The sequence below is a fragment of the Crinia signifera genome, chromosome 2 (genome assembly GCF_055691185.1).
Source record: "Crinia signifera chromosome 2, ASM5569118v1, whole genome shotgun sequence".
NCBI classification, from domain to species: Eukaryota; Metazoa; Chordata; class Amphibia; order Anura; family Myobatrachidae; genus Crinia; species Crinia signifera.
In genome coordinates, this window is record NC_139218.1 from 352,572,420 (window position 1) to 352,592,854 (window position 20,435).

Genomic DNA, 20,435 nt, shown 5'->3' on the forward strand with positions numbered 1-20,435 from the left:
CCCTTCCAGTGGCGGAATCCGGCTGCAACCATGCGGCCAGGTCGTGGCTGTCCCGTGTGAATGGACACAATAGTGTCCATTCACAACTAATGTGTGCGGCACGGCTCCCTGGCCGTGCGGGATTTCACCGTCCGGCAGGAGCCGGAGTGTGTGAAACCGGCCTAAGTCTCTTCTCTGTAAAACATTTTGTTTGGAATCTCGTCTTTTCTCTACTCCAGCATTATCTCAATATACTTTATTTGCAGGGAGTCCTCGTGTCGCGGGGAAAGACCATTTTAATGGCCGATGCTGATGGAGCTACTAAGTTTGCAGATCTAGAAAATGTGGAAATTGGACTTAATAGTCTGAAGCCCTGGCCAGTAAGTCATAAATTTACTGCTGCTTAACTGTCTTTAGATAAAGTACTTTCCAATTAATAATAGTTATAATAACATGTGCTTTATAAGTAATTATACTTTTACCATTTAAGATCGAAAAATCTGAGCAATTATTGTCCAAACTAAATAATTTGTAAGTAGTATTATACATGCACAAGTTGAAGCCCTATTGTGTTAGTACTTGTGTATCCATTTTATGCCAATAAATAATGCACTGTCAGTGCAAAAACTTTAGACTGCCCATAAACCCAACAGTTGCCTATTTAAATGCTTTTAGAATTTCAAAAAAGAGGTAACTACTGAAATCACATGACCAGTTTTAGCCATTCATTCCGTTCTCCGATGCGTAAGTCCTTTCTACATAATAATGTCTGTTTCCCTCTTAGGAAAACATGGCGATATCTTGTGGCTCACGAGCTCATCTGAAGGACGAGTCCATAGCAAAGGTAAATATTATTTTAAGGGACCGTGAAACCGTTAAGTAACTGAACTAATTTAAGTTTACTTTCTGTCAGAAAACAAACCTGTCTTACTGTGAAATTCATTTGCTTTTCCTGTTGTACCGAGCTTATGTAATATTACGTGAATTGGCAAACATGGCAGGGAGAATCTGCTATTAGTGGTACAGTAGTTAATTTCGAATTTAGAGGGAGTTTTATTAAAGCTTGGAGCGGGATAGAGTACCAACCTATCAGTTCCTAAGTGTTCTCTTATAGGCTGTTTTGAAAAATGAGCAAGAAGCTGATTGGTCCTCTAACTTATCTTTCCCTGGTTGTTAGTACAGTACTTCGTTTTGGATCTATGGTTATTATAAGGCACCATATCACCCTGTATTGCACAATGTGCTGTTTCTCAAAGTTTATTTTTTTACTTTTAAAATGTATAACATTTAATGTGAACCATTACCATGCACACAATTGTGTTTCCTGGGAATGTAATCTATCCACCAACCATACAGATATTGTCGGTAGTGTTACAGAAAGGACATCTTATGGATTTTAAGGGGTAAAACTGACCATTTCTTGAACCTTTCTGATTCCTATATAGATGTACAGATGGAGCGCCTCTCAGCCAGTGCTGGGAATCACCAGATTCCCTTAGTTGGCGATCGCTGGTGGAGAGGTGCTCCATCTGATGGAGACGTACAAGTGTCTCAAAAGCTTGAGCGTCCCAGTCACTTGGCGGTGGGGAGCGGCATGGCATCTTCAAAATTGTAAACTAGATCATTTGTATCTCCACTGTACTATATGCCAAGCATGGCTTTTATGACATCAGATACACTCACCTACATTTTGATCATCTAGAAATGGAATGACATCATGCGCAGCCATCTGCAAATGACAGGCGTGGGTTGAGCACTTGCAGCTTACCCTACCAAGTGGCTACTTTTTGATTGGTCAGTTGTTTCCCTACATAGAATTGCTGTCTCCAGCTAATAAATTATGACCTGTCCAAAGCCTGAAACTTGTCCGCTTTTGTTTCTCAGCGTTCTGTCTTCAGAACCTTTCTCATGTACGGCTTCCATTTCCTCGTCTGGTTCCTGTGTGTCCGGGGGGTTAAAGACACACAATGTGGGTTCAAGTTGTTTACGAGGGAGGCCGCTGCTCGCACATTTACAGCTCTACATGTTGATCGTTGGTGAGTTCCCACATTTTGTTATGTCAAAGACGGTCTGTATTTCTACACCTGCATATAGAGCATGATTATGTAAGGCAGGTGTGTCCAAACTGTGGCCCTCCGGCTGTTGTGAAACTACATATCCCAGCATGCCTTGCCATAGTTTTAGCATTCCCTAATAGGAAGACTGTGGCAAGGCATGATGGGAGTTGTAGTTTCACAACAGCTGGAGGGCCATAGTTTGGACATGTCTGATGTAAGAGAATGCTGCACAATCCCACACAGCATTTCTATGGAATGAACGTCCTGCATTTCAGCATTTTTCAGAAGTCTAGAAGGAGGACAGTTGTTTTGTTTGTTACTAAACATATGTACTCCACCTTTATAATCTACTTCCATGACCGTGGCAGTCTTTTGCTTCAGATATGGCTTACAGGGTTTGCAAATACTCGCTATACTGAGTATTTTACCCTCTATTGATTACCTGGGACTCCTTTTTTAGGTATGTCTGTGTCCCCTTGGACGCATTCCATCCAGATCACCATGTGTCACCCTGCATTGTGTCCCCGTATTGTCAGTGCTCAGACTCCCAGAGCGGGTAGTGCCGGAGACCCACCGCTGATGACGAGAGAGACCCAGAGCTGGGGAGCGCCGCTCTGCCCTGTAGGAGGATGTGACCTATCACAGCTCTGCAGGAGGAGGGGTCCCAGCGCCACAGGAGGAGGGGACAGGGTACAACTCTGCAGCAGCAGGGGTCCCAACAGGAGGGAGACCTAGTGCCACTGGAGGAGGAGGAGATGGCCCTGATCTAAAGGAGCAGGAGGGTCCCGGCAAGAGGGAGACCCAGCACCGTTCTGCAGTAGCGGGACACTCAGCGGCAACACTGCCGCTGCACTGGAGGTACTGTGGAGGGGGAAACAGAACAATCCCAAACCCCTGATCTCTCCTCCCCTCCTCTGCCTTTTTTAAATATCACACCAAGAGAGGAGCAGGAGCAGGAGTGTGCTCCTCTCCCCTTATGGCGGCTTCACCATCATCCTCTGCATCAGTCAACTGAAGTTAATGTAAGTGGCCCTGTTAGGGTTATTTGTAAATGGCATTGTGTGAGGGACACTACTGGAGGCATCATACAGTACGTATAGACAGGAGTACTGGATCATTACCATGTGTATAAGTGGCACGATTGTGTAGTGTCATGTGAATTTGTACTATTATATGGCAACGCCCCTGCCCTAAATTTTTGGCACGCGCCTTTGGGTTTACACTGTCCCTGTTCCGAGGTTATGGCTTTTCTAGTAGATGTATCTTGCTTTATGTGAGTGGGCCAATTGTTAATTTCTCCTGACCCACAATAGCCACAGAGAGGGGCACCCAAATCTATATTTACTTACCAAAAAAAAATAGGCTCGGGCCCACCATTGGGGTATATGCCATGTTGGGGAGAGGAGGAGGCTTCTGTATGTGCCATGCTGGGGGAAAGGGGGAGAGGAGGCTTTATTTATTTGGGACCCAGAAAATGTCAGGTAGGACCCCAATTTTTTCCCAGCGACCCACTAGTTTCCACAACTAATAACCTATACTAAGGGAGCAATGTTTGGTACTTGTGTAGTTTCACGGCGGCAGCCTAAGCTACATTATCCGCGTAAGCTGCTGCCGTGAAACTACACAAGTAACTACCGTACTGTTGCCAGGAATTGCATCTCTGTCCCTGGCAAGTCTACTCCGCTCCTCTCACCGCCGGCGCCAGCATGATCCCCTCTCTTTGGCGTCAAGGGGATCGTGCTGGGGCCGGCGGAGAGGTGCTCCATCTGTTTGACATGCAGGAGCGTCTCAGATGCTCCAGCAATGAGACGCCCCTGCGTCTGAGTGACTATTACGACAGGGTACAGCAACCCTGCCTACAGGGTTAGGGGTTCTGTAGCGCCTTTTGAAACCCCCACTATCCCCGGCAGCCCGAAGGAGCGCACTCGTTACGCGTCGTCCCGACCTTTTCATACCCCCACTATCCACGTCGGCATGGAGTTGACTTTGTATAGTGTGGCGAGGAACCGAGCCCGAAGCGGGGCGAGCTCCGTGAGGGGACGTGGATTACTTGCTAGGTAATCCACGGGGCTCGCCACGCATTGGGCACACTATATAAAATAAACTCCACGTGGATAGTGGGGGTATGAAAAGGTCGGGAGGACGTGTAATGCGCCCCCTGCTCGCCACTCTCCAGGCTGCCGTGGATAGTGGGGGTTTGAAAAGGCGCTACAGAACCCCTAACCCTGTAGGCAGGGTTGCTGTACCCTGCCGTAATAGCTACTCGGACACAGGAGCATTTCATTGCTGGAGCATCTGAGTCTCTCCGCCAGCGCCAGCATGATCCCCTCTCCGCCAAAGAGAGGGGGTCATGCTGGCGCTGGCAATGTGAGAGAGGCACTGACTAGTCTTGCCAGGGACGGCAGGGACAGAGATGCTGTTCCCGGCAACAGTACGGTAGTTACTTGTGTAGTTTCACAGCGGCAGCCTACTCTGATAACGTAGCCAGGGACGCTTAAGCGGCCGTGGGGACACTACACTACTTCTGACTGATTACGCTAACTATGCTGGCCGTGGGAACACTACGCTGACGGCGTAAGCTGCCGCTGTTAAACTGCACAAGTACCCAATCTTTTACTGAAAATCTTTCATAATGATTCTATGCACCCTTTACAGGCTTCTATGCTTGTTTTTTTCCCCCAGCCTTTTCATCTACCATCCACATGGCCTGCGATTGGGAATAGAACAGTAACCTTGTCGAATTTAGGGCAAGTGAAGCATGCTCGAGAGGGTACATGTCTACACTACTTTTGGATTACATGGGGTTAACAAAATTACAACACATGTAATTTGTCGACCTTTCAATTGTCTACGTTTTTTATGACGACGTGTTGCTCTCTTGACCCAGGTAACCTGCTGCATGTTGGCCATATGGCCAACATGATCTATTGATTGGTCATTGATCCACGCCTCTTCAGACATCCCACCCTAAAGTATCGTGTTAATGGTATCACTGGCCTGAAGTATGTTCCCTTCTCCACAACCACATCTTTATCTAAATTGTCTTCTGCAACCTTTAAAAATGTATTTGGGGTTGCTATTAGCAGTTCTCTATACACGCCAACATATTAACCCTGCAAGTAAGACCTATCTGTTATGGGTAACTTATATTCGACATGTCCTTTTAAGAGCAGTGTTTAATGTATGGATAATATTATGAGTTGTGAGGGAGAGCGGTATCTAGCCTTCTAAATTCTGTGGTACTTTACAATTGGGACCGGTAATAAAACAAACACGGTCGTTTTTTCCCATCATTAAGAAGGTTTCATTCTTCTCCCCCTTATTACATGTTCATCTGAGCCTCGTCTCGCAAGCTGTTTATTATAACTGTGTAACCTGATGGTAAAGAACAAATTGTTGCACGCTGTGTGAGTTTGAGGATTAATTAGTACATTGGAATAAGCGCTCGTCATGAGGCTAACGCTGCCATATGTAATATAATGTTGCCTTAGGACATCTTGCCAATCATAACAATTACTCTGTGCAATTAAACAAAGACTGGGACTGCACATGTTGACCATAACATGATCTGGTTGCCAAGCAACGCTCTGAAAACATTGCGTAGAGGAACCATGCACAGAGTACGTTAGTCCATTCTGCAGATTATTCTCGTGTATGTATGGGGAGCAGTTTGCATTAAAAGTGGACTTTACGGGGAATATGGTCAGTCACATGAGGCATTTCCCCATCTATATGAACAGCATCCATTGCATTTGTGGATTCCCTTCCTAAGGGGAAGATGTATTAATCTTTCAAAAATAATGAAATGGAGACGTTGCCCTTAGCAACTGATGGGCGACTTACTTTCATTTAATAGCTAGATGCTGTTAGTTGCTAGAGATGTGTCCAATTACATCTTGTATCCCCTGGATTTTAGTCATTTCATGCTGTGGTATGACTTGGTAGCACCTACGTTTTATATGCAAAAGAATGCAATTAGGTAGCAGAAGCAGCTTATTCTAAATAAAATGAGATGTGGCATGTCTATATTCTGTGGGGATACGGTCATTAGGTCAACATGACTTAAGGTCGACAGGGTCTTTAGGCCGACATGGGGTTTTTAACTTTTTTGAGCCAACATGTGCCGACAGGTGGTATTCCATGCACTACCATCCACTAGGGCCTTGATGGCTAACCTTGACACTCCAGCTCTGATGCAGGGCATGCTGGGATGTGTAATTCAACAACAGCTGGAGTGTCGAGGTTAGCCATCAAGGCACTAGGGCGTGGCGGGAGAATAAAATAGTGTGCTGAGTGTAGCGATGCACCATGCCCGAAGCATGGCGAGCGAACGTGGTGGTACGTTTTGGTGTCCATGTCGACACGACTTGTGCCGACAGCCGGTATTTCATGCCCTACCATCCACTAGGGCCTGGTGGTAGAATAGAATAGTGTGGCGAGCCTAGTGAGGCACCGTGCCCGAAGAAAGACAAGCGAAGAATGTTTATGTTGACTTTTTCAATGTCGACCTACTTGCTGGTGACCTAATGATTGATACCCCTCCTGGGGGGCCTCAGCTGTATATGCATACTGAATGCTACGTTAGTGTATTCCTAGATAACATTGTAACGTTCCATTTCACACAGAGGCAGAAGTGGTGGTACACAAAATATTGGCATGCTGCACATTTTAATTAGCAGAAGCTGCTTGTGCAGTCTAATTATATATTGGTGCGAATAAGATGCCATTTTGGCAAAAAGATATCCGATGCTAACGTAGTTGCACAGGACCGGTCAAATCGCTCATGCCAGACCTCTCATGGTGCATTGAGACTAGATATGAGGACACATTTCTATGTGTTACCCTCTGCACTGAAGCCCCGGTGTCCGGAACTTAGTACATGTGGGAAATGCAGCCAAAGCCCAAAAACAGACTTTTGGTACATCCCACCCTTAGTGAGAAACTTGCCTCATTTGAAGTGCGAGGTGGCTGAACATTGTATTGGTGATACCTGCTGGAATGCAGGAGACCCTTCATAACTAAAGACGTTCATACAAAACAAATGTGATATGCATTTCTAGCAATATCCAAACTTCACTTGCAATAACATTAATAAGAAGACCATTCTTTTTATATAGCATTCAAATAAGTATTATTGGTCGGATTTTTCTGTTAAAATGAGTCTTACTTTTTTTTTTTTTTTTTTTTTAAACGTAGAGAGGATGCACAAGCAGCGTCTGCTGACTAAAATTCTATGTAAATCAAAATGCATTGCTAAAAAGGAGGGAGAACGGTGTGATACCAGTACCAGTTGGATTTAAATATGGCTGCCATGGTACTCTGGGGCTCCATTGTCACCCTCAATCACTTTGAATAGAAGCAAAACGCAAGCATGTTAATACACTTGGACAAGTCAATCATACAAGTGAATGGAAATACAATTTTTAATGAGACCACTTTTAATAATCTCATCAACTATCCAATTCATACATAGAAGTGAATGATTTTTTTTTTTTTTTATATTATTCATTTTACTGTTTCATCTTGTCAAAACAAACAAGTGCAGTGGCCAGTGAACTGATGGTGCGCGCTGAGACTTGTAGTCCTATAGCAGTTTAGATCTTGTAAGCCAGGATTACACGGTGGGCCGGTGGGTATTTGTGCAGCCAGGATCACAGGATGTGCAGCTGGATCTTCTATTTTTTAACTTTACTAGCAGATTGTTAGCATTCCCCTTTCCTGGGATTAGCATGTGTGGGTATTTTCTAAATATTAACAAAGTTCCTGTCTCCAGGAGTTGACTTGCGATCTCTAAGTAAACATTGTAGTCTCAGTATTGCGTATGGTTTAGACCTCCTCCATTATAGAGTATGCTGTTCTTTTGCTAGAGGGGATGTGTTTGCAATTACTCCAGTCTTCGTTTGTGTTTCCATGTTTTATTGGAATCCTGAAAAAAAGGATATTAAACATAGAGCACATATTCCATACTAGCTAAACCCGCTCAAAGCAAAAGCTTCAAAAGCTAGTCTGCTACCTTGTGATTGCCTCTGTGTTCCTATAAGTGTGATTGCCTCTGTGTTTCTGTTCGGGGTATTCAATGCGGCCGGCAAGGTGGTTTGTACAGTGAGGATGGCCATTCTCGCCATCACACCACCTCGCTGTATTCTCTCCATATTCAATGTAAGCGCCAAATCCTTGCAGCGAGAGGACTTAATACAGGCATGTCCAAACTATGGCCCTCCAGCTGTTGTGAAACTACACATCCCAGCATGCCTTGCCATATTTTTAGCATTCCCTAATAGCAAAACTGTGGCAAGGCATGCTGGGATGTGTAGTTTCACAACAGCTGGAGGGCCATAGTTTGGACATGCCTGAGTCTTAAACGATCCCCCTTACACGGTGAGGTTCGGCGCAAATGCAATGAGTCCACTGCATGTTGTGGCGAGCCCTGCCGTTTTAATGGCCAAACTCGCTGTGTCCACCTCTCCTCAGGGAACAGGCGAGGTAGAAAAAGCGAGTGAAAGGGAGTGAGTTGAATACACTGATAAGCTATCGACACTTCTTGCCATCGAAAGCTAGCCGTCAGGGCATTGAATACCCCCATATGTGAGAGAGATGTAGTTTCACTCGCTGCCAGCAGATGGCAGTGTTCCAGTTACACATGGACACTAGACAGATGGAGAGATAGATATAGATATGATCAAATTCATTCCCCCACCCCTTTTACTCCTGATCGGGATAAAAATGGTTTAACTCCAATGCTTTATATAAGCAAAATCGATAAAAAAAATAGAACTGTGTGTATGCCCTATAACTGTGACCCCATGCCTCCTGAGGAATGGTCCACAATTCTCTAGTATTTGCTGGTGGTGGAACCCTGCCATGGATGCTGGGACCAAAAGAATTTGGAAAATCCTGTTTTTTTTTTTTTTTTGTTTGTTTTTTCTATATTTTGGAATATTTGCATACAATGCAACAATTTTGTTGCTTTAATGTTTGTTTACACTGCACAACAGAAAGCCAATGTCTAGCTATGTCGAACTGTATTTTGTATATGGGAGAGTCGGTCTCTACTTGAATTGTGTATGATACTATTTTTAATGAGTTGGTGTGGTGGCATGTACTGTGAATGGGAATGTTTGCCCCTTTGGCATATGAGTGCCTTACTAATAAATATATATATATATATATATATATATATAGTATAGATATATATATATTTTTTTTAACGCAACAGTTTTTTAATTTGTATAATAAATGTGAGCGATGCTGGCATTTTTAGAGGATATTTTGTTGATGTTGGCATTCAGAATTAAACTTTTGTTTTTTCCATTTATTACAAAAAAACAACAACTTTAAAGTGTTGTGCCACAAGAGAAACTTTTAAAAGAACATTGGGGCAGGTGTATTAAGCCTTAACAAAAGATAAATGCAAGGTTGGTAAAGAGAGATAAACGTCCAACCAATCACTTCCTAACTACCATGTTACAGGCTGTATTTGAAGAAAGTCAGTAAGGAGCTGATTGGCTGGATGTTTATCTCTAGTTATCAACCTTACATTTATCTCTTGTTAAGGCTTAATACATCTGCCCCATTGTTTGTTATTGATCTCTGTTCCCATTTCTGCAATTTGTTTGTTTTTGTCTCCTAGGGTATTGATAAAAATAAACGGCGGTTCCCTAATGTAATCTCTTCTATTTCTTAACAGAATGATTATCTTTTGCATTTTTCTGTGCCCGTCTATTGTAGATAAAAGCCTCACTTTAAACGGATTAGACATATAAAATACCTGTTGCTTTTTATCTTGAAGTGATGATGAGCATGAACCTATCATTTAAATAGAATGTATTTTTTTGAAAATTGGTCTTAATATATAAATGGATATCCTATTGCATGGATAGTAAGGAACTACTCCGCCTTTTAGAGAGGATTATAAATACAATTGATTTAGTTCTCTTGAACAGAGGATTACATCACACTGTGAGAAGTTCCAATGGTATAAACAAGTTAATCTCTGAATTTGGATGTATAATTTAGCAATGGCGGGGGCCCATAGGCTTCCATTGAAGTGAATGCATAGCAGAAGCAGTAGCTTGGTATGCTGCGTCCCGTGTGCAGCTGCAGTACAAATCTGTATCGGGAAAACCTTAGGGCATTTTTTACAAGGATTTTTTTCTTTTTGGCGGCATCAAGGCTAATTGGATAGCCCCGGACTGGGTCAAGTAGCTGTGGCAGTTTACCGTGGCTAATTGAATATACCCCTCTGTCTTTCCTTTGTAGCTTGCCATGCATGAGAAAGTCTAATTTAGATTTTATTACAGGTTGACTTAAAAACCAAAGTGTTATGGTCACCGTAGATCAAATAAGATCAGGTGTTGTCTTCTCCTGTGTCATCCTCACCCCACCTTATCAGACTTTCACCAAACATATCATCTTTCAAGTACTCTTCAAAACCTCTTACTTTACTACAGCCATTGCCTTCTCCCTCTGTACAAGTGATGTCCTTAATGCACACCAGGAGTCCAGGTTTTAGTTATATCCATGCTGAGGCACTAATTAAGACACCTGTGCTGAAGTATGGCTATCCATTTAGATTATAACCAGGTCATATTCTGGACTTTGTAAAACTGGTCCAAAGTGGGTGCAACCTGGCTGATAGTCTGCAAGGGATATCAGCAGGACCCAGCTCAGTGCCAGGCCGGCAACATCACTTCACATAGGTACTGTCTCGGTGCACGGGGATGAGAGAATTTCCAAGCACCAGCTTTTCCTATTCTGTAAACTGGTAACAGGTCAAACTAGCTTACCTCTTTATTCGGTCCATCCTGGGACCTGCAAGCTAGCTGGGTTGTGTTCCCTGGGTCACTGGACCTGGGTTAAATCTTTTTCCACTAAACCGCTACTGGTTTATCATGTCAATAACCCAGGATTTGGGAGCAGTGGGCAAGGGGTATGAGTGTGCCTTGAGAACCGTAGCTGGTAACCCCTGCTTTAGAAAGTAAGCTCTCATAATTAGGGACCACTCTATATTCTGTCTCCAGTCTGCACCTCATACTCATATATGTATTATTTACCGGTTTGTTATAGAGCTTGTCCAGCTCTGTATTGTTTGGTTCTATAGATTGTGGGGGGGGATTCAGTCCAGGATTCCGACTGCCAAAATCCCGGGCCGTTTTCGGTTCTTCCAACTGTAACTCGACAACCAGAATTCAATGTTCTGGCTGTCGGAAAGTTTGTGGTTCAGCGAAAGTGCAGCCATTTTGTTAAAAAACTGCCCTGTCAGAAATAATCGACAGAGATTGAGTATCCCCCTATGTCTTAATTGATTGATATAATCTTGCACAGTGGGAAGGACCCACTCTTTATATTTTTGACACTTCCTGTGACTATCTTTCATATTTTATAGGTTTTTTTAACGTACACTGTAATGGAAAATTTATTTTGTGTGTGTATATAAAGCCCAGTTGCTTGTTCAAAAAACTTTCCACATCAGGCCACTCCAGGTAATAGTGTAGGACAGGGCTTGACAAATTTCTTTAAAATCTAGGAGCCAGGATGAAAAAGTAGGAGCCAGACAAACTAAAAATAGGGACAGTGCTTGCCAAAGCCGCGCACCAAAAATTTACACTGTAATGCCTATTACACATGCCACACACCCATTACATATTATACCACATGCCATAATGCCCATTATACGTTATGCCACACACCGTAATACCTATGACCTATTACACCACACGCCATAATGCCTATTACATATTATGCCACATACATTCTGCTTACTTACATGCTCGTTCCCATGAGTTACATGCTTGATACCAGGTGTTGCATGCTCTTTACCAGGAGTTACATGCTCTGCCAGGGGTTAACATGCTAGTTGCAATGGGGTTAACATTCTTGTTTCTATGGGGAATTATCCCTCCACCATCCATGGTAACGGTAACAGCCAGGCATAAAAGTCATAAATCCACCCGGCTGTATGTAAGCAGGTCGACTGTGCAGTGGCGTAACTATAAATTTTGCTCCCCCCACATGGCAACAGTGAAATTAATTATATATCCCTTACCCCTGACGCATCTCTCCTGCTGAGGCCATATCCCTGTCCCAGCTCTCCCACTGATGCCATACCCCTGATGCAGTTCTCTCACTGACGCCATACCCAATGCAGCTCTGCCCCTGATGCAGCCTCCCCCCCCTCCCCCCTACTCCATACTGGATGCAGCTCTGACCCTGACACTACTCTCCCCCCCGGCCCTCACAGCTCACACACTTCAAGTTCTTAACTCAACTAATGCAGCTCTCTCCTTCCAGTGGCAACTTCTGGAGGAGGGGGGGTCACTTTCCAGTCACACACATGCAGGGACCAGGGGCACACTGAGTCTGCTGTCCCTGACTCCCCTCTCTTCCCCCTCTGATGAACGATACCTACACCTCTGTCTTGCGAGTGGCCTGGAGGATGAGCGGGTCCCCAGACTACCGGAAGCAGCATTTCCAAGTGTTATTTGGACCCTCCAGCACAGGATGTGGTTTGTCCAGTCTGGCTGAGGTATTTAGAATAATGGGTTATTTCTTAGTTTGGCGCTGTATGCGGATGCGTTCTTTAGGCAGCCTGTACAGTGAGAGAGGATAGGGGTTGAAATGGCACCCTGCAGAGCCTCTCTTCCCTAACACATATTGTGCTGCAGCCTGTAGAGCCTCCTCTCCCTGACACATATCGTGCTGTAGCCTGTAGGGCTTCTCCTCCGGACCCTGACACACACTGTGCTTAGTACCTGGTCCCCTCAGCAGATGCTCCTCTCAGGAGTCTCAGCCTCCGAGTGTTGGAGAGGAATGTCTGAGATCTCCCAGCGCTCAGCACAGAGCGGAGGTGGACCCAGACCTGCAGTGCTGGACACTCTCTCTAGCAGGCAGTGACAGAGAGAGCAGCACCGACAGGCAGGCTTTGGGTGTCTGTCAGTGCGTCCGGGTGAGAGTTGCGCCGGAGAAAGGGAGCTTTGTTGGATGGCAGTGGGATCGGCTCTGGTACGCGGCAGTGGGGCGGCTCTGGTACGCGGCAGTGGGGTGGCTCTGAGCAGCTAAAGCGTTACAGGGAGGCACGAGCAGCTAAGGCATTACAGTTACCCCACCGCAAACTGATTAACTCCCGATGCCGCGGTGGACCTGCTCCTTAGGGATCGACATCGGAACTAGCTGTCATACAGCCAGGTAGATTGAAAGCCTCTCTGCCCGACTGTTACCGCAAGTGCACCCGGCCATGACCAGATTCTGCTTCAGAAAATCTGGTCGCCGGGAAGCAGAATCTGGTCGCTGTGGCGACCTGGCCCCCGGGGTTTGTCGAGCCCTGGTGTAGGAGATACAGCGAGGTACATGACAACAGTTGTTCAAGGCTTTTCAGTGCATTTCCACAAAATTGTGGATGGGTAATTATTTGTGTAGGGCGTACAGTTCATGTGGATTTCGAAGCAAGATATTTACCCAGTATGATAAAACTGCCAATGATTTAAGGAACTTGCTATTGAGGTAACGAGGCACCTGAGTATATGCAAACCGGAGTGTTCTAGGTTTATCGATGAAAGCAGCCATGTTCTCTGACTAGCCACTTGCACAGAGGCCATGTTCAGACGGAGGCACTGCACATGCCATAGGCAGATCCAAGTGCCAATGGTGGACTAATCTAGAACCATCGCCAGTGTTGTATCATGCAGGGATCCAGAAAGTGGGCATCTCAAAGCTTGTATATTCTGGAGCATGCTAGTGAACCAAGGGAAGGCTGCGCACACACACGTGACTCTGGAAACCAGCGCTAGGGCTGCCCACCTCTGAATCCGGCTGAGGTGGGTTTGGAATATTTAGTAACATCAGTGTTCTGTACAGAATAGGAGTAAAACTGATCTTTATTTTCTGCATTTACGTATGAAGCTAGATCTCTTATGTTAAATCTATGGTCTACATTGTGTGTGTGTGTGTTAGATATGCAGAGAGCACCAGTGTAAATCTGTTTAGTTTTTTTCATTAAGGCAATACTGTAGTTAAATAAATACAATTGTAGAACATTGATTGCACTGTGCAGATATTGTTCTAATTAGAGTAATTACCTTCCCTTATTGTAGTTAGATGAATAGAATAAGAACATTTCTTATTAGTGCTCGATCATTATATTGTATCTCCTGTGTTTGCAGGGCGTTTGATGTGGAACTCTTGTATATAGCTCAATGCCTAAAGATCCCAGTTGCAGAAGTTGCAGTGAACTGGACAGAAATTGAAGGTAAGCGGTCACTTTAGGAATATGCTGTAATCAACAGGACCAAAGGGGGGTCGAACATTAGGGATGTCATGGAAATGGTTGACATGAGTTCTGGTGTCAATTTGTAGACTTCAGTTCATGGGCTAGATTCTCTTATCTTCAAAAGTGATAAAATGGAGAGTGATAGCCAGCCAATCAGCTCCTGCCTGCCAAGTCACAGACTGTGTTTGAAAAATGTCAGAGAGGAGCTGATTGGCCGGCTGTTTATCACTCTACATTTTATCACTTTAGAAGCTTAGAGAATCTGGCCCCTTGTACCCAAAATTAGTGTACAGGTTCACCTCACCTGGCTCATCATGCTTCGGGGAAAGGTGTCTCGCTCTGCTGTCGCTATACTCTGCAACTTTACCATTCATGTGGATTTCAGTTGGGAATGTCAAAGTATGAAACATGTCAACCTTTTACCATGTTGTCGTATTGACTGTTGACCTATCATCCAGAAGTATACGGTCATTGGGTCGACCACTGAAGGTTGACACCTGAAATCGGTCAACATGGTCGTTAGGTCAACACAAGCATTAGGTCTAGTCAAAAGGTCGACAGTGCTGTATCATGCCCCGCCATCCACTAGGGCATGGAAGGAGGATTGAATTGTGCCGAGCGTAGCAAGACGCCGTGCCCGAAGCAATCCGAGCGCAGCGGTGCACCGATACAGTGTTGACATTCTGGACAAAAAAGTGAAAAACCCATGTCAACCTTTTGACTGTCTACACCAGGCATGTCCAAACTGTGGCCCTCCAGCTGTTGTGAAACTACACATCCCAGCATGCCTTGTCATAGTTTTAGCATTCCCTAATAGCAAAACTGGCAAGGCATGATGGGACTTGTAGTTTCACAAACAGCTGGAGGGCCATACTTTGGACATACCTAGTCGACCTAATGCTTGTGTCGACCTTCCATCCATGTCGATCTTAAGCATGTCGACTTATTTCAAGCTTCGCCCTAAGCCATATAGACCATCTGCAGTCAACCTGATGCATGTCAACCTTTGGTGGGTCGACCCATTGACCCATAACCCATCCAGATCCCTTCCTGAAGGCTAAGGAGACAATTTGATATCACAGGAACACCAACCGTTTATCCTAATATAATTCTTATTTGTATTTGTTGTATTATGTAGTATAGTAATAAATATACAAAAAAGTTAAAAGATCAAGCACAATGTAGGCGTACAATGAGGTAAGAATTATGTCTGTGCTCATTTAGGGCCTGATTCTGGTTTACTTGCAAAAGCAAATTCACTCTCTAATGGACAAAACCATGTGCACTGCAGGTGGGGCAGATGTAGCATGTGCAGAGAGAATTAGATTTGGGTGAGTTACTTTGTTTCTGTGCAGGGTAAATACTGGCTGCTTTATTTTTACACTGCAATATAGATTTCAGTAAGTACAAACCCCACCCAAATGTAACTCTCTCTGCACATGTTACATCTGCCCCACCTGCAGTGCACATGGTTTTGTCCATTAGAGAGAGAATTTGCTTTTGCAAGTGATTCAGAATCAGGCCCTTAGTGTAGAAGTACATTTTCTTGCTTTTTATGCTTTTGCGTAGAAATTAGTTTTCACTTGCTTTATAATTATATTGTAAATTGGAGCACTTTTTTTATTAATTTTATATTATTGGTGTTATATTGGTTTAGGTTTGTTTTATATCGAGGATTATTACTGCAAAACTTGCTCTCAGTTCAGTTTTTTCAGGTTTCAGTTGAAGGTGCCCCAGAAAGCTTAATTTTACCAACTCTAGAAGTCTACTGTAGCACAACAGCACTTTTTATACAGTGGTTCCTATATTGGAATCGTTGTTTTTTTTGTTGTTGTTGTTTTTATGTAAATAGTATGTGTATAAATGTGTTTGAATATTTTGTGTTTTGATAACCTCATTCAGTATTATTGTTCCTAATGCAGGGTCCAAGCTGGTGCCTTTCTGGAGCTGGTTGCAGATGGGACGAGATCTCCTTTTTATACGCTTACGTTATCTGACCGGTGTCTGGAAGTTAGATACAACTGGCAAATTAAATTAAGTTTTATTAATGTACTGATGAAAACATGGCGGCTTCTTGGTGTGAAGTTGGTGGATGAGATTGTCACACATGTCCTATGCCGATGCAGAACTACATTTTATGGTGTATTAAAACAATGGTGGTAGATGAACTGAGCGACGGCAATGCAGTTTTACAAATGGCCTTGACTTCCTGTTTCTGGATACATTTATTATTGTCTGTTCCGTTTACATATAAAAAAAAAGAAAAAAGCTGTGCATTGAAAAGGTCATTGTATTCTATTGAAATATTTTATGTAAAGGCAACATTGCTGACCAGTCTCCAAAAATAAGCTTTAAATAGAAGTAGATTAATGTTGCTTTATCCAAGTATTCATCCCTGTTTTTGAGAAGCCTTATGTATGAGGAAAAATAAGAGACCCGACCACAGAATAGCTCTAAAACAGTGTCGGAACTTGAGGGTGGTGAGCCAAATATATAATTTGGGCCCCAGTCCTTCACCTCAACACAATTTCTCAAGATGCAACATGGCAGTGGGTGTCAGGGAGAGGCAGGGGGAGGCAGAGTGTGACAGGGAAACACAGTGGGTGACTGGAAGATTGTGCAAGGGGCAGCAGTGGGCCCCTTAATCCTCAAGGACCCCGGTGCACTGTACCTGCTGCACAAATGGTAGTTCCACCTCTCCGCTAAATTATTATTATTGTATGTTCCACAATGCATTAGTCTGTAGCATGGGCCTATAAGAAGTCTGAGACCTTAATTAAAGCTCTTGATAGGCGGGTTGCATATGTGATTGCCAACCGCTGGGCACAACAGTGCATACATCAGGCTTACCCAATACTGCATAGTAACATATCTATGCTGTAAGCTAGAGGGACCAATCAGATTTTGAGTTAAAACACGTGTGATATTTGCACTATTTTTTCCAATAAACCGTTTTGCCTCCCTGTCTGTTGGCCTTATCCAGACTACATGAAACTGTTCTGATTTGTCTTTGAAATGGCTTGTTTGGCTTCACTTTTGACAAGTTGTTTTTCTGTCTTTGAAATTGTTGCAGCTGCTTAATAGTTATGTTGTGTAAGACACCTATATTTCACTTTGCAACCCAAACACATGAAAAGATTTAGTAGCATACAAACTGACAATTCATGCAAACTATTTGATTATTCCAGATCCGTTCATGACGTAAAAGTAGTCTAAAACAAAATATACAAATGTACATTGCCATACAGAGCCAATAATCCAGAGCAAGTAAAGATTTTGAGTAAAGCGTCACTGTTCTTTCACATTTATATGTGAATATGTACAGTATGTATCATCTATAGATACATTCTCATTGTAGTATTTTTAACCCATCCTTGGCTGGGTCATGCTGAATGTATAAGAAAAAAAAAAATTGTCTGATGTTAACGGGCTGTATATTTACTTAAGGCCCATACACACTGGGTGATTTTGAGCTGAAAGCCGATCAAAACACTAAGTTTGGCGGTATTACCAGCAGATGAGCGGCTTTGAGGATGGCAGTTGTCCTAAACCCCCCCCCCCCCACCTACTGATTGCTCCAGACAGGGGGAAAGCCGCTCAGTGTGTATGCCCTGAGCGGCTTTTCCCCCAGCGATGACCGTGATCATCACTGTCCATACACGCTGGGCATAATTGCCAAGGGTGTATGGACTTGTAGTCTTCTTTCCTCTACATCTTCTAATCTTTCTTTCTTGCCTTTTTTTTGTGGCCATTCTGTTTCACATGGCCTGCTAGTACTGTAGATGCTTTATTATATTTAAAAAATTATATTACACCTACCTCCTTGGCATAATAACCATGACATCTGCTCTATACTATCACAGCCAACATACACACTATGCAATATGATGGACAGTTTATCACTACTGCGTATACTATACACACTAGACGATTTTCAGCTGAAAATCGCTCATTTTGGCCATTTTGAGCGATTTTCAGCTGAAAATCGCTCAGTGTGTATGGGCCACCGGTGGTAGACTAGTGATGATGCGCGCTCCCGCATCATCGCTAGCAAAATCCCCCGTCTGCTGGTTTTACCAGCATTGATGGCTGGTTTATCAGCCATCATCGTTGTGTGTGTATGCCCCTCACGGCCGCCGGGCTAAAAGACTAGCCACTTTGAGCCCGGCTGACCGCCCCGCTGCCTCCCCTTCTCCCTCCCCTGAAGTGCTGCTCAGTGCTCACTCCCCCTGCTCCGTATAGCGCCACACAGAGCAGGGAGGTAAAAGCCAGCCCGCCCCCATCTTCAGCAGCGCCAGCACCTCTGGTCCCCTTCTTCCTCCTCGGCTCCCCCTGCTCCGTATACTCACTCACTCGAGCTGTCTGCAGCAGCTCCGGGTCAAAGGACATATGGAATGAGGCTGATAGTCAATTGACATTTACCTTGTTTGAAATGGGACAAACATTTCTAAACTTGGGTTTTACTAATGGCCGCTTCCTTGTAAGCTAACAGTAGCATGACCACCCTTTCTGGGGCATGATTTCTCACATGGAAACAAAACTTCACAGCAGCACAATGTGCTGCAAGCAGCAATCAGCCATCTAAAAAAAAAGGGGAAAAATTGAATAACTCATTGAATAAAAAAATAAATTAAAAAAAAGACTGGAGTCCAATGCTACCTTCCCCTGCAACGTTCACCTAGCGGCAGAAGCTCGTACTACAAGCTCCCCGTCCTCTAGAACACTACTCCTGTTTCTTTTGGGTATCCCTTTCGTAGTTCAAGATTCTAGCTTGCATATATTCTCTTAAGATGCCTTAAGTACAAATAAGGGGATTTTTGTAAGAACTTACCGTTCGAAACCTTTTCTCTGAGTCCAGTCTGGTGACACGGCTTCACAATTGGATGTAAGAGGGTCCGTAGTAGCCAGGCACCTATGCTTCAATTCTTTGGTAGCAGGCTCCTCCCTCTGCATCCCACAATGCCTCAGTTCAACTTCAAGAGCACACTAGGATACATAACTCAGAACAATGCCTGAACATCTTATATGCAACATCACAGAACCATAAAATGACAACACATGAACGGTATACTTAACTGAGCGTGAGGGAGGGATCACTGTCACCGGACTGGACTCAGTTTGAACGGTAAGTTCTTACAAAAATCCCCTTTTCTCTTTCGTCCAGTCCAGTGACACAGCTTCACGATGGGACGTTCACGAGCCGGTCCTTTGGCAGGGTACGCTCAGACTGACAGTTCTCATCACTGCCCGTCCAAATGAAGCGTCCTCTGACACGAACTCATGAAACCTGTAGAATTTGGTAAAGGTGTGAACAGAGGAGCAGCTGGCAGCCCTACACAAATGTTCCGCTGTAGCCCCATGACGCACCGCCCATGAGGAAGCAACTGACCTAGTGGTATGTGCGTTTATCCGTGAAGGAACAGGCCTACCCACTTTACAGTAGGCAAAGGCAATGGTTGATCTCAAGCAACGAGCTATGGTCTGCTTAGAAGCAGGCCACCCAATCTTATGCACATTATACAACACCAAAAGCAAATCTGATTTGTGAAAGTCCTTTACCCTTTCCACGTAGATTCGCAAGGTGCGAACCAAATCCAATTTTTTTTAATTTGTCCCTATTCCGTACCCCTTCAGGGGGGGAAAACACCAGAAGAACAATGTCCTGGTTTAAATGAAATGATGACACTACCTTAGGTAGGAATTTTGGTACTGTTCGAAGCACAGCCCTATCATTATGAAAGATCAAAAATGGTGACTTGCAGGACAAGGCACCCAAGTCTTACACACGTCTAGCCGAGGCAATAGCCAACAAAAACGTGAATTTCCAAGAAACATATTTAAGTTCCGCAGACCTTAAAGGTTCAAGAGGAGGGTTCTGTAAAACTGACAGAACCAAAGACAAGTCCCAAGGCGCAACCGGCTGCCTGTAGGGAGGTTTAAGTCTAGTAACACCCTGTAAGAAGGGCTGAACTTCAGGTAACAAGGCTACTCTTTTCTGAAAGAAAATTGACAACGCCGATAATTGAACTTTTAAAGACTGCAGACTGAGTCCTGTATAAAACCCATCTTGCAGAAAATTCAAAAGTCTTGATAACTTGAACCGAGATGTGTGAACCTTCTGGCGCTCACACCAC

General features: G+C 44.1%; 1 protein-coding gene across 1 annotated transcript in view; it reads left to right on the top strand.

Moving 5' to 3' along the window:
- Nucleotides 1-17,268, top strand: part of ALG5 (ALG5 dolichyl-phosphate beta-glucosyltransferase) — a 39,109-nt gene extending 21,841 nt beyond the window's left edge. Inside the window, exons 6-10 of the mRNA XM_083169772.1 lie at nucleotides 246-359; nucleotides 764-823; nucleotides 1,864-2,015; nucleotides 14,195-14,280; nucleotides 16,224-17,268. Of these exons, the coding sequence (XP_083025898.1) occupies nucleotides 246-359; nucleotides 764-823; nucleotides 1,864-2,015; nucleotides 14,195-14,280; nucleotides 16,224-16,339 (528 nt within the window). The 3' untranslated portion in view covers nucleotides 16,340-17,268. The remainder of the gene's footprint in view (nucleotides 1-245; nucleotides 360-763; nucleotides 824-1,863; nucleotides 2,016-14,194; nucleotides 14,281-16,223) is intronic.
- Nucleotides 17,269-20,435: the final 3,167 nt, after the last annotated feature.